Raw genomic sequence first — 16,432 nt, 5'->3', positions numbered from 1 at the left:
CGAAAAAAAAATTACAGACAAAAACTAAAACAAGGAAGCAGACGGGCAGCCTGCATTCCTCTACCATCTGCTTTCTGGCCTAGATGAAAAGCTGCTTTGAAAGCAGATTGCCTCTGGCTGAGAAAACAACTAAAATCATGCTGCATAATTAGGCAAATCAATAAGAAAACGACAAACAGAACCTTGAAAAGAGGAAAGAGTCACACAAGCTGCTATGTAGCTTCTTTAAAAGCATTGTTGATTTTCCTCATCAACAATTCACACTTTCAAAAGCTGTAAGCACAGCCTCTTTTTTCAAATCCACACAAACAAACTGCTTTCATGCATCTACCACAACAACTCAATGCTACTCCTATCAAGGTTAGCATTGATGGTTTCTCCTCTGCACTTATACAACATGGCTAGGCACAAATTTAATTAGCGGGGAAACAACTGAGGAGGGGCACAGCTCGAACAGCAGGCATATGATGGAGGGCACTGAGGAGAGAAGGTTAGCTGAAAATTATGAGGGGGGGAAATACGACATCCCTGTTCGTGCCAAGGGATGGCGGGAGACTGACCCTCATTCTGGGCTCTCCACCAGCCATGCTCCGATTGAAACTTACCGGAGCGTCGTGGACCAGAGTTTCCATTCTCTATCATACCAGCTGGCACTGCCCTCCTCCTTCTCAAGGAGAGGTGGCTTAAAAGGCCTGCATGTGAGGAACAAGAAGGGAGGGGGAGTCTTTAAAAGTGGCATCAATCGCAAACCTCTCGCTTAAACTCTCAAGTCTTTGTTTTTGACACAACACGGCACATCAACGCAAAGTTCACAGATTAAACTGTAACTGGATAATGTGAAGATTCCCCACGGTGCAGAGTGTTGTGGCCAAAGCCAAAATAGGAAAACTCTGGTGAGGAAAGAAACTCCTGATGTAAGCTGTGTGCGTGCATGGCTTTTAAATTTAAAGAAATTATATCTTCTGTTGGTTCTCAACAGTGTGCAAGGCATTAAAGCACTCAGCTGCACACAGCTGGATGTTCTGTGAGAAATCTTCCATCAGGCTGTAGTTTTGGTGCTTTGTGTCACTGTGAATTAGAGCTGGGCGATAGAACGATAACGATATGTATTTTGAAATAACTTTTTCTTGATAGAAAAATTCAACTATTGCGATAGACCTCATGTCTCTTGTCCTCTTAAAAAAAAAGAAGAACAGCCAATCCATATTAAGTAGCGCAGAGCCGAACCAATCACAGCCGCAGCGTCACTACACGTGACTTGTTACGTACAGCACAAGTGCCAAGCCGCACATGTGTATTTGTTTGGGAAGCAGCCCACCGCCGTGCTGCCCGGGTAATGGAGAAATGAGTGTGCCGACTAGAGAAAAATCAACCGAGAGTGTGACCGAAGAGAAAACCGATGATGGTTCCAATGCCGGAGAGGTTGTCGAACGGAAGAGCCACAGAAGTTTCGTAGTGTGGAGGTATTTCGGCTATTTCAAGTCTGACAAAAAACAGAGTAGCGCGCACTGTAAATTGTGCCGAAAGCAAGTCTGGAAATACAATAAAGCGGCGCATGCTCAGTCTCTGACTGGAAGCGCTAATTCATCATTCGGCTTTTGTCAGACTAAAGTAACTGTTAAAACTGTTTGAAAAGCTCAGCTATACAACAAGGAGAGATTGAGAATTTCCCTTTAGTTCAACAGACAAAATTGACTAACTTTTGTCAATATCAAAATATTGACAAAAGTTAGTCAATTTTGTCTCTTCTTCTGTAAAACAAACTAAGATATATTTTTAGAATTAATATTTTGTTTCTAAGTGGAATTGACAATTTAGTCTGTTTTGTTTGTTCTATTTTGAAACTTAAACGCTTTAGCAGCTGCCTTTTGTGTAGTTTGCAATATTTGCCTTTATTTATCTGAAAAAGTCTCATGTTCCTTAAGTACATCTACTCTGTTGAACTTATTATAGGAAATAAATATTTAAATCAAAACAAGCTGCTGATTATTTCACATTTTACTTGTGAGCAACGGCACATTTAAATCTTACAAATATAGTTATTTGGCTTATATCGTGATATATATCGTTATCGCCTGAAATGAAAAAAACATATCGTGATATGAACAAATCTCATATCGCCCAGCTCTACTGTGAATTATGACAATCCGGACCAAACCGGTTCCACTGAAGTTGCAACATTTTAACAAACCAATTCTGGTTCATCCGTTTCATTCAACGATCCGCTTTCGCCCTTCTCATTCTGCGTCGCCGCCATGCTTTGTCCACCATGTGCGTATGAAAACAAAGGCACTGCGCATGTGCGCTTTACCCATATTTCATTTTCTTATCATTGCGTAACATTGTACTGGTATTACCTACTTTAAAGTATCACTTTTTTCATAAATACACGAACAAGATTCCTGTTAAATTACAATAAAGTAAAGAATGTGCACCTATAATCTACAAAAATATTACAGCACTATACTCTATAGAATATAAACTTCATTACACAATATTGTCAGATGGTTGCTTCCGATTTTACTCTTAATTATTGTACCTACTCTAATTTTAATAAACAGTAATTGCAGGTATGTCTGTACTGTATTATATAACTATATAAGCATATAGGCTACCCTCTCCTGCTGCTTGGACAGCAAACTTACAGGAATGCTGCTGTATTCAACATTACACACAGGAACAGCAACCACATACACAAGCACAGACACACAGGTTCTGTACAGGAGCTGAACTCAGCCCAGAGTCAACAATAACAACCAGATCGTCTGCGATGATCCTGTGAAAAAGATCTGCAGGCTGGAGGAAAATGTGGAGAGATGAAAGGAGCGATGACCAATTGGGGAGATATGAGAGAACAAAAAGTTATCGTCACAGGCAAACCGAGCAGTTCTGATAAGAGCTGAATGAAAAACAAGGGGGGGAATGATTCTGTTCATAAACTCTCCTAAGATTTTACACACACACACACACAGAGATCTAGGCTGTGTTGGCCTTGAGCGAGGAAACGAGAAGCAGAGCTTCAACCCACACGTGTGCACACCGCTCAGGATTTCCTCTGTGATAAACATGAACTCTGTAACTTCACAAAAGAACAGGCTCAATGAAACTTTACACCAACCAGCTGGAAAAATTACAACAACATGATGTGATGTAATGGAAATCCGCAACCCTCGGGGTTAGCTGTGAAACCAAAGACGCTGCCCAGGACTCAACTGCCTGTCAGCAACAGGCCTCTGTATACCAGCCACAGTACAGACTGGGAGGAAGTCAAAGTCATCGATTAGAAGTAAAAAACAAACGGAGGAATGTTCTCATCACCTGAAACGAGACATCGCTGACCTGTAAGTGCGTTTCCATCTATTGGTTTTATGCACATTTTGAGGTTTGACTCTTATTTGAATCTTTTAAATGATCTCAGAAGAATTAGCACCACCAGCTGTTTATAACAAAGCACGGTTGTGGGTGGAAATCTGGCTAAAGTGTGGGCAACATTTGGATGCAGTTTGTGCCTTTTGCTAATTGCATTATGAGCAACGATGCCAAGGCTTCATTCCAGCCATGAATATTTATGTAACCGGGGTTTATAAATACAAGAAAACCTGCAGTCATTCATCACCCCTTAGCTGTGAGTTCCACGTTTTCTGTATTCAGTCCACAGAAAGAGTGTGAGTGAAGCAAGAAATGAAGCAGCAGAGATACCTGACAGCTAGTAAATTATGAGTTCTTGCAGACAAAAGTCTTTGCTGTGGGTATAAAGCCCTCAGGGGTGGTGACAAAGACCGAAACACAATGACTCTCAACTGGGTCACGTACACATCTTTATTCCTCACACAGGCCATTATTGCTTTGATGGCTACAAATGCACAAATGCATACAAAGAGGCAAGAGGTCACACATGTAATTGCAAAAACAAGGCACACAACTGCAGCAAGGGCAGGAAAATACAAGCCCGGACCCCTGAGACAAACTCTGATAGCCAAAGAGAGGAGAGAGGGGGCTGTAGTCTATTCCAGCTACTACAGGACGAGACGTGGGTACACCCTGAACAACATAACCTAGGGCTGCATGATTAACCGTTTGAAAATTGCGATCTTGATTCATACTTACGTGTGATCTTATTTCCAAATGACAACAATTTTAAAAAAAAAAAAGACGACGATTGTACTGCATTTTGATCCGGGACGTAATCTGCATGAAAACAAGCGCTCACTCTTCCTGCTCAACAAATGACAAGGGCGGAGCCTTATACCACGTGATACAGAAGCTGGCTGCTAAAATTGGCAGGGAAAAAACAACGGAGAGCACGTCAGGGATGACGAGAAAGTGACAGGAGAAAATCCGTCCCGGTCAACCACCCAAACATCAATAACGGGAACCTTATACAGCGCTTCCCTATACCCGTCGAACTCCCGCAGGCACAAAGAAATTACGGAGGCTATTACTTATCACCTGACCAAAGATATGGCTCCATCAACACTGTGCAAAACGAGGGATTTAGGAAAACGATCAACACCCTAGACAAACGCTACACAGTGCCGTCCCGCAACTATTTTTCTATTGTTGCTCTACCTGCTCTATACACGCAGTGTCGAGCAACGGTGGAGACGCAATTTCAAGCAGTACAACATTTTGCGGCAACGACAAAATGTGAGACATTTGTTGTTTTTATGTTTATTTATTGTTTTTATGTTCAGTCTCAACTGTTACGAAGTTGATGTGCAGTTAATAAGTGCAATAAATATTTATACTGGAAAAGAAAATCGTGAGAGAATCGTGATCTCAATTCTAAGCAAAAAAATCGTGATTCTCATTTTATGCAAAATCGTGCAGCCCTAACATAACCCCGCTAACTGCACCAGTCCAGAGCCCACACAGACACAAGGAAAACATGCAAACTGCACACAGAAAGTACCCGGCCAGCTGCTGGAATCAAACTCAGGACCTTCTTGCTATGCAGTAACAGTGCTAACCACCGTACCAACAAAAATACAAAATACAGCCCACACGCAAACAAATTCAACTAGGGCCAAAGTGAAGGAATGAAGGGAGAAAAGGAACGCAGAAACAAACTCACAGGGAAATGGCTGAAAGTGCGACTGCGGTTCAAAGAAGACCTGGCAAAGCAAGAAAGAAAACCATGGGAGCAGATATATACTGGGGGAGTGTCCGGCTAATTAGAAACAGACGCGGCAGAAAATAAAAACACGGGAAGGAGAAGAGCTAAACAGGCCTGCTCGGTTATGATGAACATCATCGAACAGTAGTAGAGGATTTGTTAAACTCGTCGTCCCATCAGAGCAGCGAAGGAGCTGGATGTAGGCTGGGTGGAGCTGGCGGGGGGGGACTCTGTGTCTGCCGGTGCATTATCTTCAGAGCTGGATACCAGCCGTGCCAGCGTGAAAACAAACCTGTCTCCGCCAGAGCATTCAGTCCTCGGCTGTCAGGGAAATGCACAAATGGGTTTCTGTGGCAGCAGCGAGCCAGTTTTCCACTTTCATCTTTGCACCGTGTTTTCGACATGAATTGAAGCTGCTGGAAACCAACTTCCACCCTGCTGTAGCGCTGGCAGAATGTCCTGCCCTCCCAGTTTTGCAGGGAAACGGTGTGCTGGGAAAATCGCATTCAGTCCTTTGGCAGGTATGCTTAAATAGTTTGTGTGAAAATTCTCCAGACAGGAAGAGGAAAGAGAACAGAAATGTCCACTAAATAACATCGCCCCAGCATCCTGACAGGTCACAATGAATTTCTGATTGATGAATGGTCATATTTGCTTCTCCTGCTGAGGTTTAAAACACATTTCCATTCTCAGTATAGTTTGTACAGGCTAGCAAGCCTCTGCAGGGCCTTGATCCTTTTGAGACATATTACTAAACGTTCTCAGAAATACTTTAAATAAGCTGTGGTGGTTATTTTTTCATCATTTAATTTAAAATGATAAACTTCATTTTCTTTTTCCTTTACATGTAATATACTGAAGCATCTGAAGCTCATAGGTCATTAAAATAAGAAATCCAGTGCCTCTATTTATTAGAATATTTCTCAAGATCATTCAAAGGAAGGTTTGACAATATAGACGTGTCCAGTTTCATTTAATTTATACACTCAGTACTCGGTTGAGGCTCCATTAACAGAATTACTGTATCGGTGTAGTGGTGTGTGGAGTTGATCAGGTCAGGGTGCGTCTGCTGAGGTGTTACTGACGTCCAGGTTGCTTTGATAGATCCTCCCTGGGATTCAGGCCAGGCGAGTTAGCCCAGTAATAACACGGTCGGCAAACCATCTGTCAGCTGGTGATCAGCTGATCACGGGGCCAGGTTTAAAAGAGAGACGCCACCCACCTGTTCGCCGCTCAGACATCGTTCTCTTCATGTCAGGAGCTCCAAAACCTTGCCGACATCAGTGTCCGCCTGATTCAGCAACTGTGAGTGTTTTCCCTCGATTCATTTTCTCATCCCGGCTCCGCTCGCCAGCTCCGAAGCCACGCTTCGTGCACTGATCGTTACTAGAATAACTGCGTGTCTGTTCCAACCCATCGCTAGCCTTCACCGCGTTTGGGTCTAGCCAGCACGCCACACGGGCACGCCGAATTACCGTGTGTAATTCGCCCGATCATGACACCATCCATATGCAAAAGGTTCATCATCAGCTGGAAGCAGAAAGAGCTCCAAAATCTTCTGGTTGACTTTAGACTTGATAAAACGCCGTGGAGCACCAACAGCACCAACTCTTCACAGACTGTGGAAACTAGGGATGCACCGATACCGATACTGGTATCGGGTATCGGGGCCAATACTGTAAAATGTGTGTGTACTCATACTCGTAAAAGTTAACCGATACCGAGAACCAATACCAACTTATTTCATTAATCAGAGGGTGGCTTGTCATTTCTGTTGTAGTTTTTCAGATTGGCCACTAGGGGGCCAATTATTATTTTATTTATTATTTATTTTATAATAATTATTTTGTTTGTTTGTTTACAATATGGACACTCTGCAATAATTTAAAAGTTTATTTTATTCGCAAACCTAATTTGTATTTATTTTATTCCAAACAGAAGTGTTTATTTATTATTCTGAAAGCTCGAGACAGTGCCAATAGTTCAGTGATATTTTGTTAAATTACAATGTGGAGACTCTGCAATAATTTAACAGAAGTGCTTATTTTTCACTTGAAATTTTTTTGTGGTCATTTTTATTAAGAATTTATTTTTTATCGGCAGGGAATATAATAAAACCTGTCTTCCAATTCATTGCATTTGTGTGTGTGTGTGTGTGTGTGTGTGTGTGTGATAGAAGTATCGTTTTTTGTACTCTGTATCGGCAAGTACTCAGATTCAAGTATCGGTTTGAAAAAATTGGTATCGTTGCATCCCTAGTGGAAACTTCACTCTTCAGACATCAGCCTTTAACATCTTAATTTCAAAATAAAATACAAAACTGACTTTAATCTGAAAAAAGGACTTTGAACCACTGAGAAACAGTTCAGTGCTTTTTCTCCTCAGTCCAGATAAGATACTGTGACGGTGTCTCTGCGTCAGCAGTGGTTTGATATCAGGACTTTGTGTGTAGTGGCTCTGAGATACTGACACCAGCCTCCGCTCACTCAGCTGAAACTCTCCAAAGTTCTTGAATCGACTTGTCATCACAATCCTCTCAATGCTGTGGTCATCCCGGTTGCTTCTGCACCTTTTCCTACCACAGTTTTCCCTCCCAGTCAACTTTCCGACGATATGCTTCAATGCGGCTTTGAGCGGCAAGCCTTTTCACCAACCCCCTGTGGCTTTCCCTCCTTGTGGAGGATATCTGTCAAGTCAGCAGTTTTCCTAATGATCGTGGTAGCTGGTACGGTCTAGATCGAGAGATACTAGTAATTACAATTCAAACAGTATGAATACCAGAAAAAAATCTGATAAGTAGGTGTAAATGACCTCATTAATATTTTGTAAAGTGTTTTGTAAAGTTATGAGTGACTATTATATTGTTGTAGCGGATGCTTTTATTTTGAAAGTCACAGAGCGACAAGGTGCCGTAAATTAAGTGGCGTAAACCATATGGCAGAAGCGCGAGTTTTAATGCACAGAGAGAAGGTGTGCTCTATGGTTAATGGATGGGAATGGGAAAAAGAACGGCTATTAAGGTGCAACACTGAGTTGAAAGCAGTTTCTTAGCACCTGGTTGATGAGGGAACAAGGTTTGTAACAAAGTTTGTCCTGTAGATATGTATTTTGTTGTTTTACGGAGCATATAGCTGCTGACCGCTACTAAGCATAAAGGCTAAGTTTTCACCCACTAGAGGGTGCTAACGTAGCTCGTCATGTTTAGGCAGCGATGCAACGATTTCACTGTTATATGCAATAATTTACAAGTTTTAGTGTTATTTGCTATGTAAGGTAAAGAGAATTAATTTGTGATTAATGAATAAGTCAAAAGATTAAAGGTAACACACTGTTTGATTTACTAATAGTCTTTTATTCTGTATGTTGTAGCTCTTACGGTGTGTTCACATACACGGCTGTTTAATAAAAGGATTGTGAACCATCAGTTTGAGAGACCATCTTTTCAACCGGGGATGCTACAGTAGGAATAAGAAATGACAAAAGCGTGACACATCCTGGTCTCATGGTTTGATTCCAGCTGTTATCTGGCCTTTGGCACATGAAGCATGAGGATCATCAGTATAACGGTGTCTTTAAATGTGTCAAAAGGAAGTAAACGGAGACACTGCAAAAACTGTTACTGATGAGACAGATTTTGTTAAATCGTTACAGAATGTGCTGAGTTTGTGCAGGCGTCAAGGTCACGAGACTCAAAAATATTTTTCAATGAATGTATGAAAACTGAAAAAGGAGCAGTAGGGGGGAAAGCGCAGGAACTGCAGCAGAAACAAAACAAGAGGAGAAAAGTGGCTGTCAGGAGAATGACAGCAGAACTGCCACAAACACACACAGTAAGTTACAAACTCAAAGAACACAAGAAAAAAGGACCTTGAGCTGAACACTGCCATCAACATCTTACTGTGAAGCTCAAAGATGAAACGGTACGTCCAGATTCTCTCGGTAGATGCACATTTTTTATTAACTGCTGACTCAGTTTTAGTCAGAAAAACTACAAGACAGTTTCTGTTTTAAGTTCAGCTGCTGGTTTTTTTAAGTCTGGGATTCAAGGACCTTCAAGGGGTCTGAGGGGGATTTGAGGTCTCCAACAAAGTATCAAATCCTTTATTTTTATTATTCTGTTCTCGAGGAGCTGAAAAATGGAAAATATATAAGAAACAGTGCTCTGATGGGAGCTTTAGTTTTTATACGCAGCTGTCTCAGAGTCCATATTGTGCTTTGCATAATAAAATTAACTTTTATTAACTTCTTGGGTTGAAAGATGTCATTTGTAACTGATTAAGTTTCATATAATGTTTAAAACAATGTTTAATTCAGCAATGATCTGGATTAAATGTGTGTGAATATTAACCCTGTCCTGTTTGTCTATTTGGTCCCACATGAAAGACGAATAACTGGAAACTTTGTAACAGTAAGCACACACCACGACTTGGCGAACATAACAAAATTGGACACTTGAGGAAAAATCTAAATCTTAGAGCGGTTGGGTTGTTTTGGTTTGTCCAGAAGAGTCTGATTTCGTTAGGAGTGTCGAGACCTGCTAATAGAAGCTTTGTATTTTTGTATACATCGTCTGGATTAGCTGAAGCTGCCTTGACGAGGGTCTTTCACCTTTGCTAACGGAGTTTGTAGTTAAAGGTGAATAACTGTAGGGCGTCATTAGATAAAGCTGCAGCAAGAGTCCTGACAGGGACTAGAAAGAGAGAGCATATTTCTCCTATTTTGGCTTCCCTTCATTGGCTTCCTGTTAAATCCAGAATTCAAAATCCTGCTCCTCACATACAAGGTCTTAAATAATCAGGCCCCATCTTATCTTAATGACCTTGTAGTACCATATCACCCTATTAGAGCACTTCGCTCTCGCTCTGCAGGCCTACTTGTTGTTCCTAGAGTATTTAAAAGTAGAATGGGAGGCAGAGCCTTCAGTTTTCAGGCCCCTCTTCTGTGGAACCAGCTTCCAGTTTGGATTCGGGAGACAGACACTATCTCTACTTTTAAGATTAGGCTTCAAACTTTCCTTTTTGCTAAAGCATATAGTTAGGGCTGGACCAGGTGACCCTGAATCCTCCCTTAGTTATGCTGCAATAGACGTAGGCTGCCGGGGGATTCCCATGATGCATTGAGTTTTTCCTTTCCAGTCACCTTTCTCACTCACTATGTGTTAACAGACCTCTCTGCATTGAATCATATCTGTTATTAATCTCTGTCTCTCTTCCACAGCATGTCTTTATCCTGTCTTCCTTCTCTCACCCCAACCGGTCGCAGCAGATGGCCCCGCCCCTCCCTGAGCCTGGTTCTGCCGGAGGTTTCTTCCTGTTAAAAGGGAGTTTTTCCTTCCCACTGTCGCCAAAGTGCTGCTCATAGGGGGTCATATGATTGTTGGGCTTTTCTCTGTATCTATGAAGCGCCTTGAGGCGACTTTTGTTGTAATTTGGCGCTATATAAATAAAACTGAATTGAATTGAATTCATGTTTAAAAATGTTCCCTTTCAGTTGAAACTGACTTAAACAGCTTTACAGACTCACTGCAGTCATTGGCCTTCACATTAATGACACAGCGCTAACTGCTAATGATCGTTTTATTTTCCCTGTAGGACGCCGTGGGCCACGCCGAGACCAAAAGTTAGACTGTTATGTCAGCACTGCGCCAAGTCGCCTACCTTTACTGTGGTGGTGGTGGTGATGGTGGTGGCGGTGGTGGTGCGAGGAGGAAATGTGAACATGCTGGGCCAGCACGTCAGCCAGCCTGCCAGCCGCTGCCCCGCTCCCGCCGCTGCGTGTGGAGGACGAGGACGAGGAGGCTGTTGACGAGGTGGTGGTGGTGGTGGAGGAGGTGCCGTGGATTGCCCTGCTGATCCAGTGCTCCATGCTTATGCTCCCTTCCTGGCTGGACGAGGTTCCTCCGCCGCCGCCTCCGTCTTCTTCTTCACCTTCTCCTCCCTCTTCTTCATCACCGTCCCCCTGACCTTCGCCCTCTGAGCCTGAGGAGGTGTCTGAGGAAGAGAGAAGATGAGGATGGACATTAAAGTTTTATCCAAACCGTGGAAATAAAATGGATCTTTCCAATCTCGTTTAAACACCGGCGCAACCAGAGGTGTCGATGTGTAAGTCCTACTCCCCCCCTCTGCGTAAAGTCGCTGCAGGGGAGGAACACAAACTTGTTTGTGCGTGTGAAAGCTAAGACGTGTGTGCGTACACGGGTGTGTGCTTCTGCAAGTTTTGCATGGCATTTCCATAATGCCCACGGCGTTATGAGGCTAGTAGTGGTGATATGAATAACAACAGAAGCTGACCTAGTTCTCACACACACACACACTCACTCAAAGGTACTCGATTAGTGTGCACGTGTGTGTTTTCTCTCAGAGCAGATGCAGAGAGAAGGTAATTGTGCGACTGACGAGGAAAGTCCAACAATAAAAAAAACAAAAAAATTGATAATTCAAATATTTCAACCCAAGAGTGTCACTATGAGACGTTTGATCTTTTTAACTATAAATGGTTCCTTACCCGATAAAGGGTTAAACTGGTTTGCTGCGCTCCAGTGTGACTGACTTTAGTACACACACATATATGGAATGAAAACATGCAACAGGTGAAACCATCTGAAAAACCTGCACTCAGTTGAAGTCAAAGCCTTTACTTTGTCATTTAGCTGCGTTCATCTTCACATTTATGAAGTTGATGCTTTGGTTTGTTTTTCTTGTTTTAATAACCACATGGAATCAGCTGCTGAAGTTGGTCAAAGTGAAACCAAAACACCTGGTAAATTAGAGCAACAAACAACAACGAGGACTAATGTTTGTTTCCAGTATTCATTCTGCTTTTAGCTCTGGGCGACCGGTGAAGAGCTTCCTGTCTGCTGTTGGGTGAGGAGCAGGTGGTGAACCAAAACAATGAGATGAATGAAAGATGCTAAATATCAGCTACGGGGGACCTGCACATTTGCTTAGTATTTTATAAAGTTGGTCATTAAGAGTGACATCTTTCACGTTACATGCTATGATGCATGTGTAAGAATTTGGTAGCGTGGCGACCAGTGTTGGTCAAGTTACTTGAAAAAAGTAATCAGTAACTAATTACTGATTACTTCCCCAAAAAAGTAATCCCATTACTTTACTGATTACTTATTTTCAAAAGTAATTAATTACTTAGTTACTTTTTAAAAACATGATTTACAACCTGAATAGGTGATAAAGTGATAGATCTTTCAGCCCAATTCTACTTTTTCTGCATAATCCATCATATAAAATGTAATCAAATGGAAAAGTCTCTTTTTAAAACTTGTTTTATTGTTTTAATCTTTTAACTTTATGCATCAAGCAAAAATTTAATTATCTGCAACATTCTCTGACTGGAAGAAATTTGTTTAATATTTAAACCTATTTTCTGCACATTCCAGCACATAAAATATTTTTTGTGTTTACACTCAGTCTTTCAAATAGATGCAAGTAAAACACAGCAGAAAATAAATAAAGTCAAAGACTAGCGGTCCTGTTGCTCTATTTTCACCTGTAAAGCAGGAGTGGGGTAGGCGGAGGTTTACCCTGGTGCAGGTGTGCAGCGGTCAGTGGAAGAATCCGCGAGTTTCTCTGTGAGTTTCCCATTACGTCGTAGCTACTCTGTGCTTGCTTGGAAGTTTAGGGGTTTTTTTCACTGTAAAAAGAAGTTTTCTTCCCACGCACAACGGACACTAATGTTTTTGTCACTTTTTATGGAATCAAACTCAAAGTAAGGTCAGTACTTCCACGCTTTAAACGCTGCACGCTCATACTCTCTCCCGCACTCGATATATGATCCACTGTTGATCTGCACACAGCTGCACAAACGTCGCACTCGCTTACGTCACTGTCATGAGACATTCTCGCAAAAAAAAAATCACGGTTTTAGTAACGCAGTAACGCAGCGTTCCTACGGGAAAGTAACGGTAATCTAATTACCGTTTTTGCAATAGTAATCCTTACTTTACTCATTACTTGAAAAAAGTAATCGGATTACAGTAACGCCCATCTCTGGTGGCGACGTTAGCAAAACTATAATGAATCAGACTCTAAAGCTTGTGAGGAGCAACCTTCGTGTAATCTTAGGTGAAAAGTAAACACAAGATTTCAGCTTTTTGCTTAAACTAAAGTTAAATCTTATCTGGATAAGATTTACATTACCATTCGAACTCGTGCAGATTATACAGTAATTTTCCCTGATCTTAGTACAATAAATGTTTCAGTGTAAGACATCAGAGTTTTGTCAGTGTTCCTGTGTTAGTAAATCAAATCTTAAAACATCAATAAGAAGCTTAACATGAAAGCACGTCTACACAAATCCTTTGTATGATATACAGACGGGAGATCCTCAATTTGGTCTCAGGCACTGTGAGCCTCCAACACCCACCATGCAAACCTTTTGTTAGTGAAGACTAGCCAATCAGGATAAAACTGGTTTAAAGGTGAAGAGGGCTTAAACAGCTCGTTTCAAACAGTGCACTGCAGGAGGAGCTGCAAAGCTAGAGTCAAATAATATAAATATGTAGAGTTTGATGCCCAAGCTGTGTATTTCTTAAAAAGAAGAAGAATTGAATTTGAAAGCAGAAAAAAAATATAATCAGTGTACTAGAGCTTTTATGGTGGGTTGTTTTTTTCGCTTTTACAGTTTAACGTGTGCAATCAAGACTTTGAAAGTCATTGATACAGCTGACAGCACTAGAAAACACCATGTGACTGGATGTAGTCTTCCCATGATGCTTTGTGCTAACACACGTGATTAATGAATGTGGATCTCGTTATCCTGCTCATAACGAGATGGGGAGACTTCCAGTGACAAAATATATTGAAAGCGCAACGCTGCCAGCTGACTTACGAAGCAAATACTCAGAAAAATGCAGGAAGAGAAACGAGAAAGCGACAAAGCGGTTCCACAGAAATACATTTCACGACGCGTTGGAAAAATTAAGAAAATGCAGCTGTGAAAATCAGTCAAAGCCCGATGAAAGGACATCAGAGGCCTCTCTCACTTGTCATCTCTGCACGATACGACACGCTGCTCAGCAACGCACGACTCGGCTGTCCTCGCATGAACCTCGCTGGCTGACAGAAATGTGTGTGTGGCTGCGTGCGCACATGTGCCTGTATGTGTGCGACTGCCTTTAATGCTCCCACAAGGGCTTTCTAAATCTGCATGATGAATTATGTGCAGTTTGTGTGTCACGTGTGCAGCTTGTTTATCTTCATTTGTGCACAACAGTAAAAATACCCGGAAATCACGTAGACGTGTGTTTGTGTGTAGTATTATGAACATTCTTGCAGAAAAAGCGTATGCACATTTGAAGCATGTGGCATGTGAGTCTTGCAAAAAGTCTGCTCAACAAAGGTTTCATTGCCATTTTGAATTATAAAAATTGAGCTGGGTTAAGATTCTGTTTCAGTGAAACTGTGGTCAGCAATTTATTTATCATCATCAGTCTGGCATGCATCAATGCTAGCTAACTAGCATTAAGTCAATACTGGTCTCTTTCCATAAGATTCAATACAAACAGGTATTTTGCATCCAAAGCCATCATCCCCTTAGGCACAGAGGTCCATTGTTTGTCCAGGAACTGCTAAAAACAAAGTGAGTTACACTGTTGCATTGACTGATGTGTTCTTTTCAGAAGACATAATTTACTTCGACTCGGTCCTACATATATCGCCCTGCTGCCCCAAATAATCACTCAAGCAGTAAATGTGTGTTAATCCATCACTACAAATAGTCCTCAGCTGTTTGGGGAAATCACTGAGCATTTTTTTCTTTTTTCTTTTTTGCCAGGAAAAAAACCAAAACAATTTGTTGAAAGATTTGTGTATTCAGCAGGAAGCAGTGGGACTGCCAAAGATAATCATAGGAGTGCCTGAGCTAGAGAGAGCCAGAAAGCACTGAGCAAATATAGAATAATGCCAGATGTCCCATTTAATTTTATGACTTTTTTTTTAAACCAAATCTTCATCTGTTGTTTAAGATACAGAAAACCCACAGACAAGGTAAACAGCAATGACATCATCTTTCTTGCAGATTATTAAGTTTTTGTTTCCTTTAAAAAGGTACAGTTTATAAAATCGCACCACTAGATGTCAGAAGATTGCAGATCGCAGAGTTTCTTCTATATTTCTTAGCTATGGTGGCTGCTGTGAGACAAAAAAGTCTTACAGCTGTTTATCTCTAGTGAATGTAGACCGGCAGTCCGCTGTTTACCTCAGATGGTGTTCGCGTCTATTTACTCTGGAGGAGGACGAAAAACTGATACGAGTGGATGAATCAGTGAAGCTCACCTCTGCAAGTGACAGCAACACTGAGTTGAGCTGTTGAGGATATCCTGTGCTTTTCTCTCAAAGCGCTACTGTTTTTGTAGCTGCCGTTAGCCTCTGTTAGCTGCCGTTAGCTGCCGTTAGCTGCTGTTAGCCTCTGTTAGCTACCGTTAGCCTCTGTTAGCTGCCATTAGCCTCTGTTAGCAGCTGTTAGCCTCTGTTAGCAGCTGTTAGCCTCTGTTAGCTTCTATTAGCAAAACTTTCTTTAAAATCTCCTAAACATTGCTGGACTTGGACAGACAAATAATTCTCATACAATGTGAGAATGTAATGTATGTATTTATTTTTTTCATCACAGTGAAAGATTGATTTTTAGGATAAAAACATGTTACCCTATAACTGGCTGTTGGTATTCCCAGTTGTCAGCTGTCTAAAGACGGGAGGGTCTAATGTGCTGACAATAAGTAATTGTGACAGTATTGGGAATAAATATTCATGTTTATGCACGTTTTTATTTGTTAGAGCCCTGACTTGAGTTCAGGAGATGAAGTGGATGATTAGGTGGAACTGTGATGTGCATCTCAGCCAGTATTTTCAAGATGGTGGGGGAATGTGGCGGCTTCCACAAACAGACACCCGCTCCTTTTTCTATTTAATGGATTAATTCTAAGTTTATGAGAAAATGCATCAGTTTGTTGGATAATATAATTGCACAGTAATCAATGTATATTTGTGAGTCTGTTTTTCGATGAAATAACCTCAAAAAATGAATGAATGTACATTTAAAGGTTATTTTCTACATGTTTTAATATTAAATATTGTGGGAAGTAAAGACTTAAATCTATTTACGCTTCTAAAAATTGGCACCAGAATTAAGATTTAATAATAGTCAGATACCACGTTACATTCACCCACCTCATACTAGTTAAATATTGACACTCAGCTGCCTTCAGTGGTTGGCAGGAGTCTATGGGTGTTTTGTATGTGCTGACAAGTTTCTATCATTGCCACCAACTTGTGCTTAAGCGAGCCCGGCCATTACAGCCAT

General features: G+C 41.4%; 1 protein-coding gene across 5 annotated transcripts in view; it reads right to left on the bottom strand.

Moving 5' to 3' along the window:
* LOC102797426 (disco-interacting protein 2 homolog C) overlaps window positions 1-16,432 on the bottom strand; it is a 242,806-nt gene that overhangs the window by 83,709 nt on the left and 142,665 nt on the right. For 4 of the 5 annotated variants that reach the window (XM_087832056.1, XM_087832058.1, XM_087832057.1 and 1 more), the window contains exons 5-6: window positions 10,774-11,106; window positions 606-692 (exon numbers count right to left, since the gene is read on the bottom strand). In XM_087832056.1, the coding sequence (XP_087688182.1) occupies window positions 606-692; window positions 10,774-11,106 (420 nt within the window). The remainder of the gene's footprint in view (window positions 1-605; window positions 693-10,773; window positions 11,107-16,432) is intronic. The other variant, XM_087832061.1, reaches the window with a different exon arrangement.

The sequence above is a fragment of the Neolamprologus brichardi genome, chromosome 18 (genome assembly GCF_056152115.1).
Source record: "Neolamprologus brichardi isolate AB-2024 chromosome 18, ASM5615211v1, whole genome shotgun sequence".
NCBI classification, from domain to species: Eukaryota; Metazoa; Chordata; class Actinopteri; order Cichliformes; family Cichlidae; genus Neolamprologus; species Neolamprologus brichardi.
This window is presented reverse-complemented; position numbering and strand designations above follow the sequence as displayed.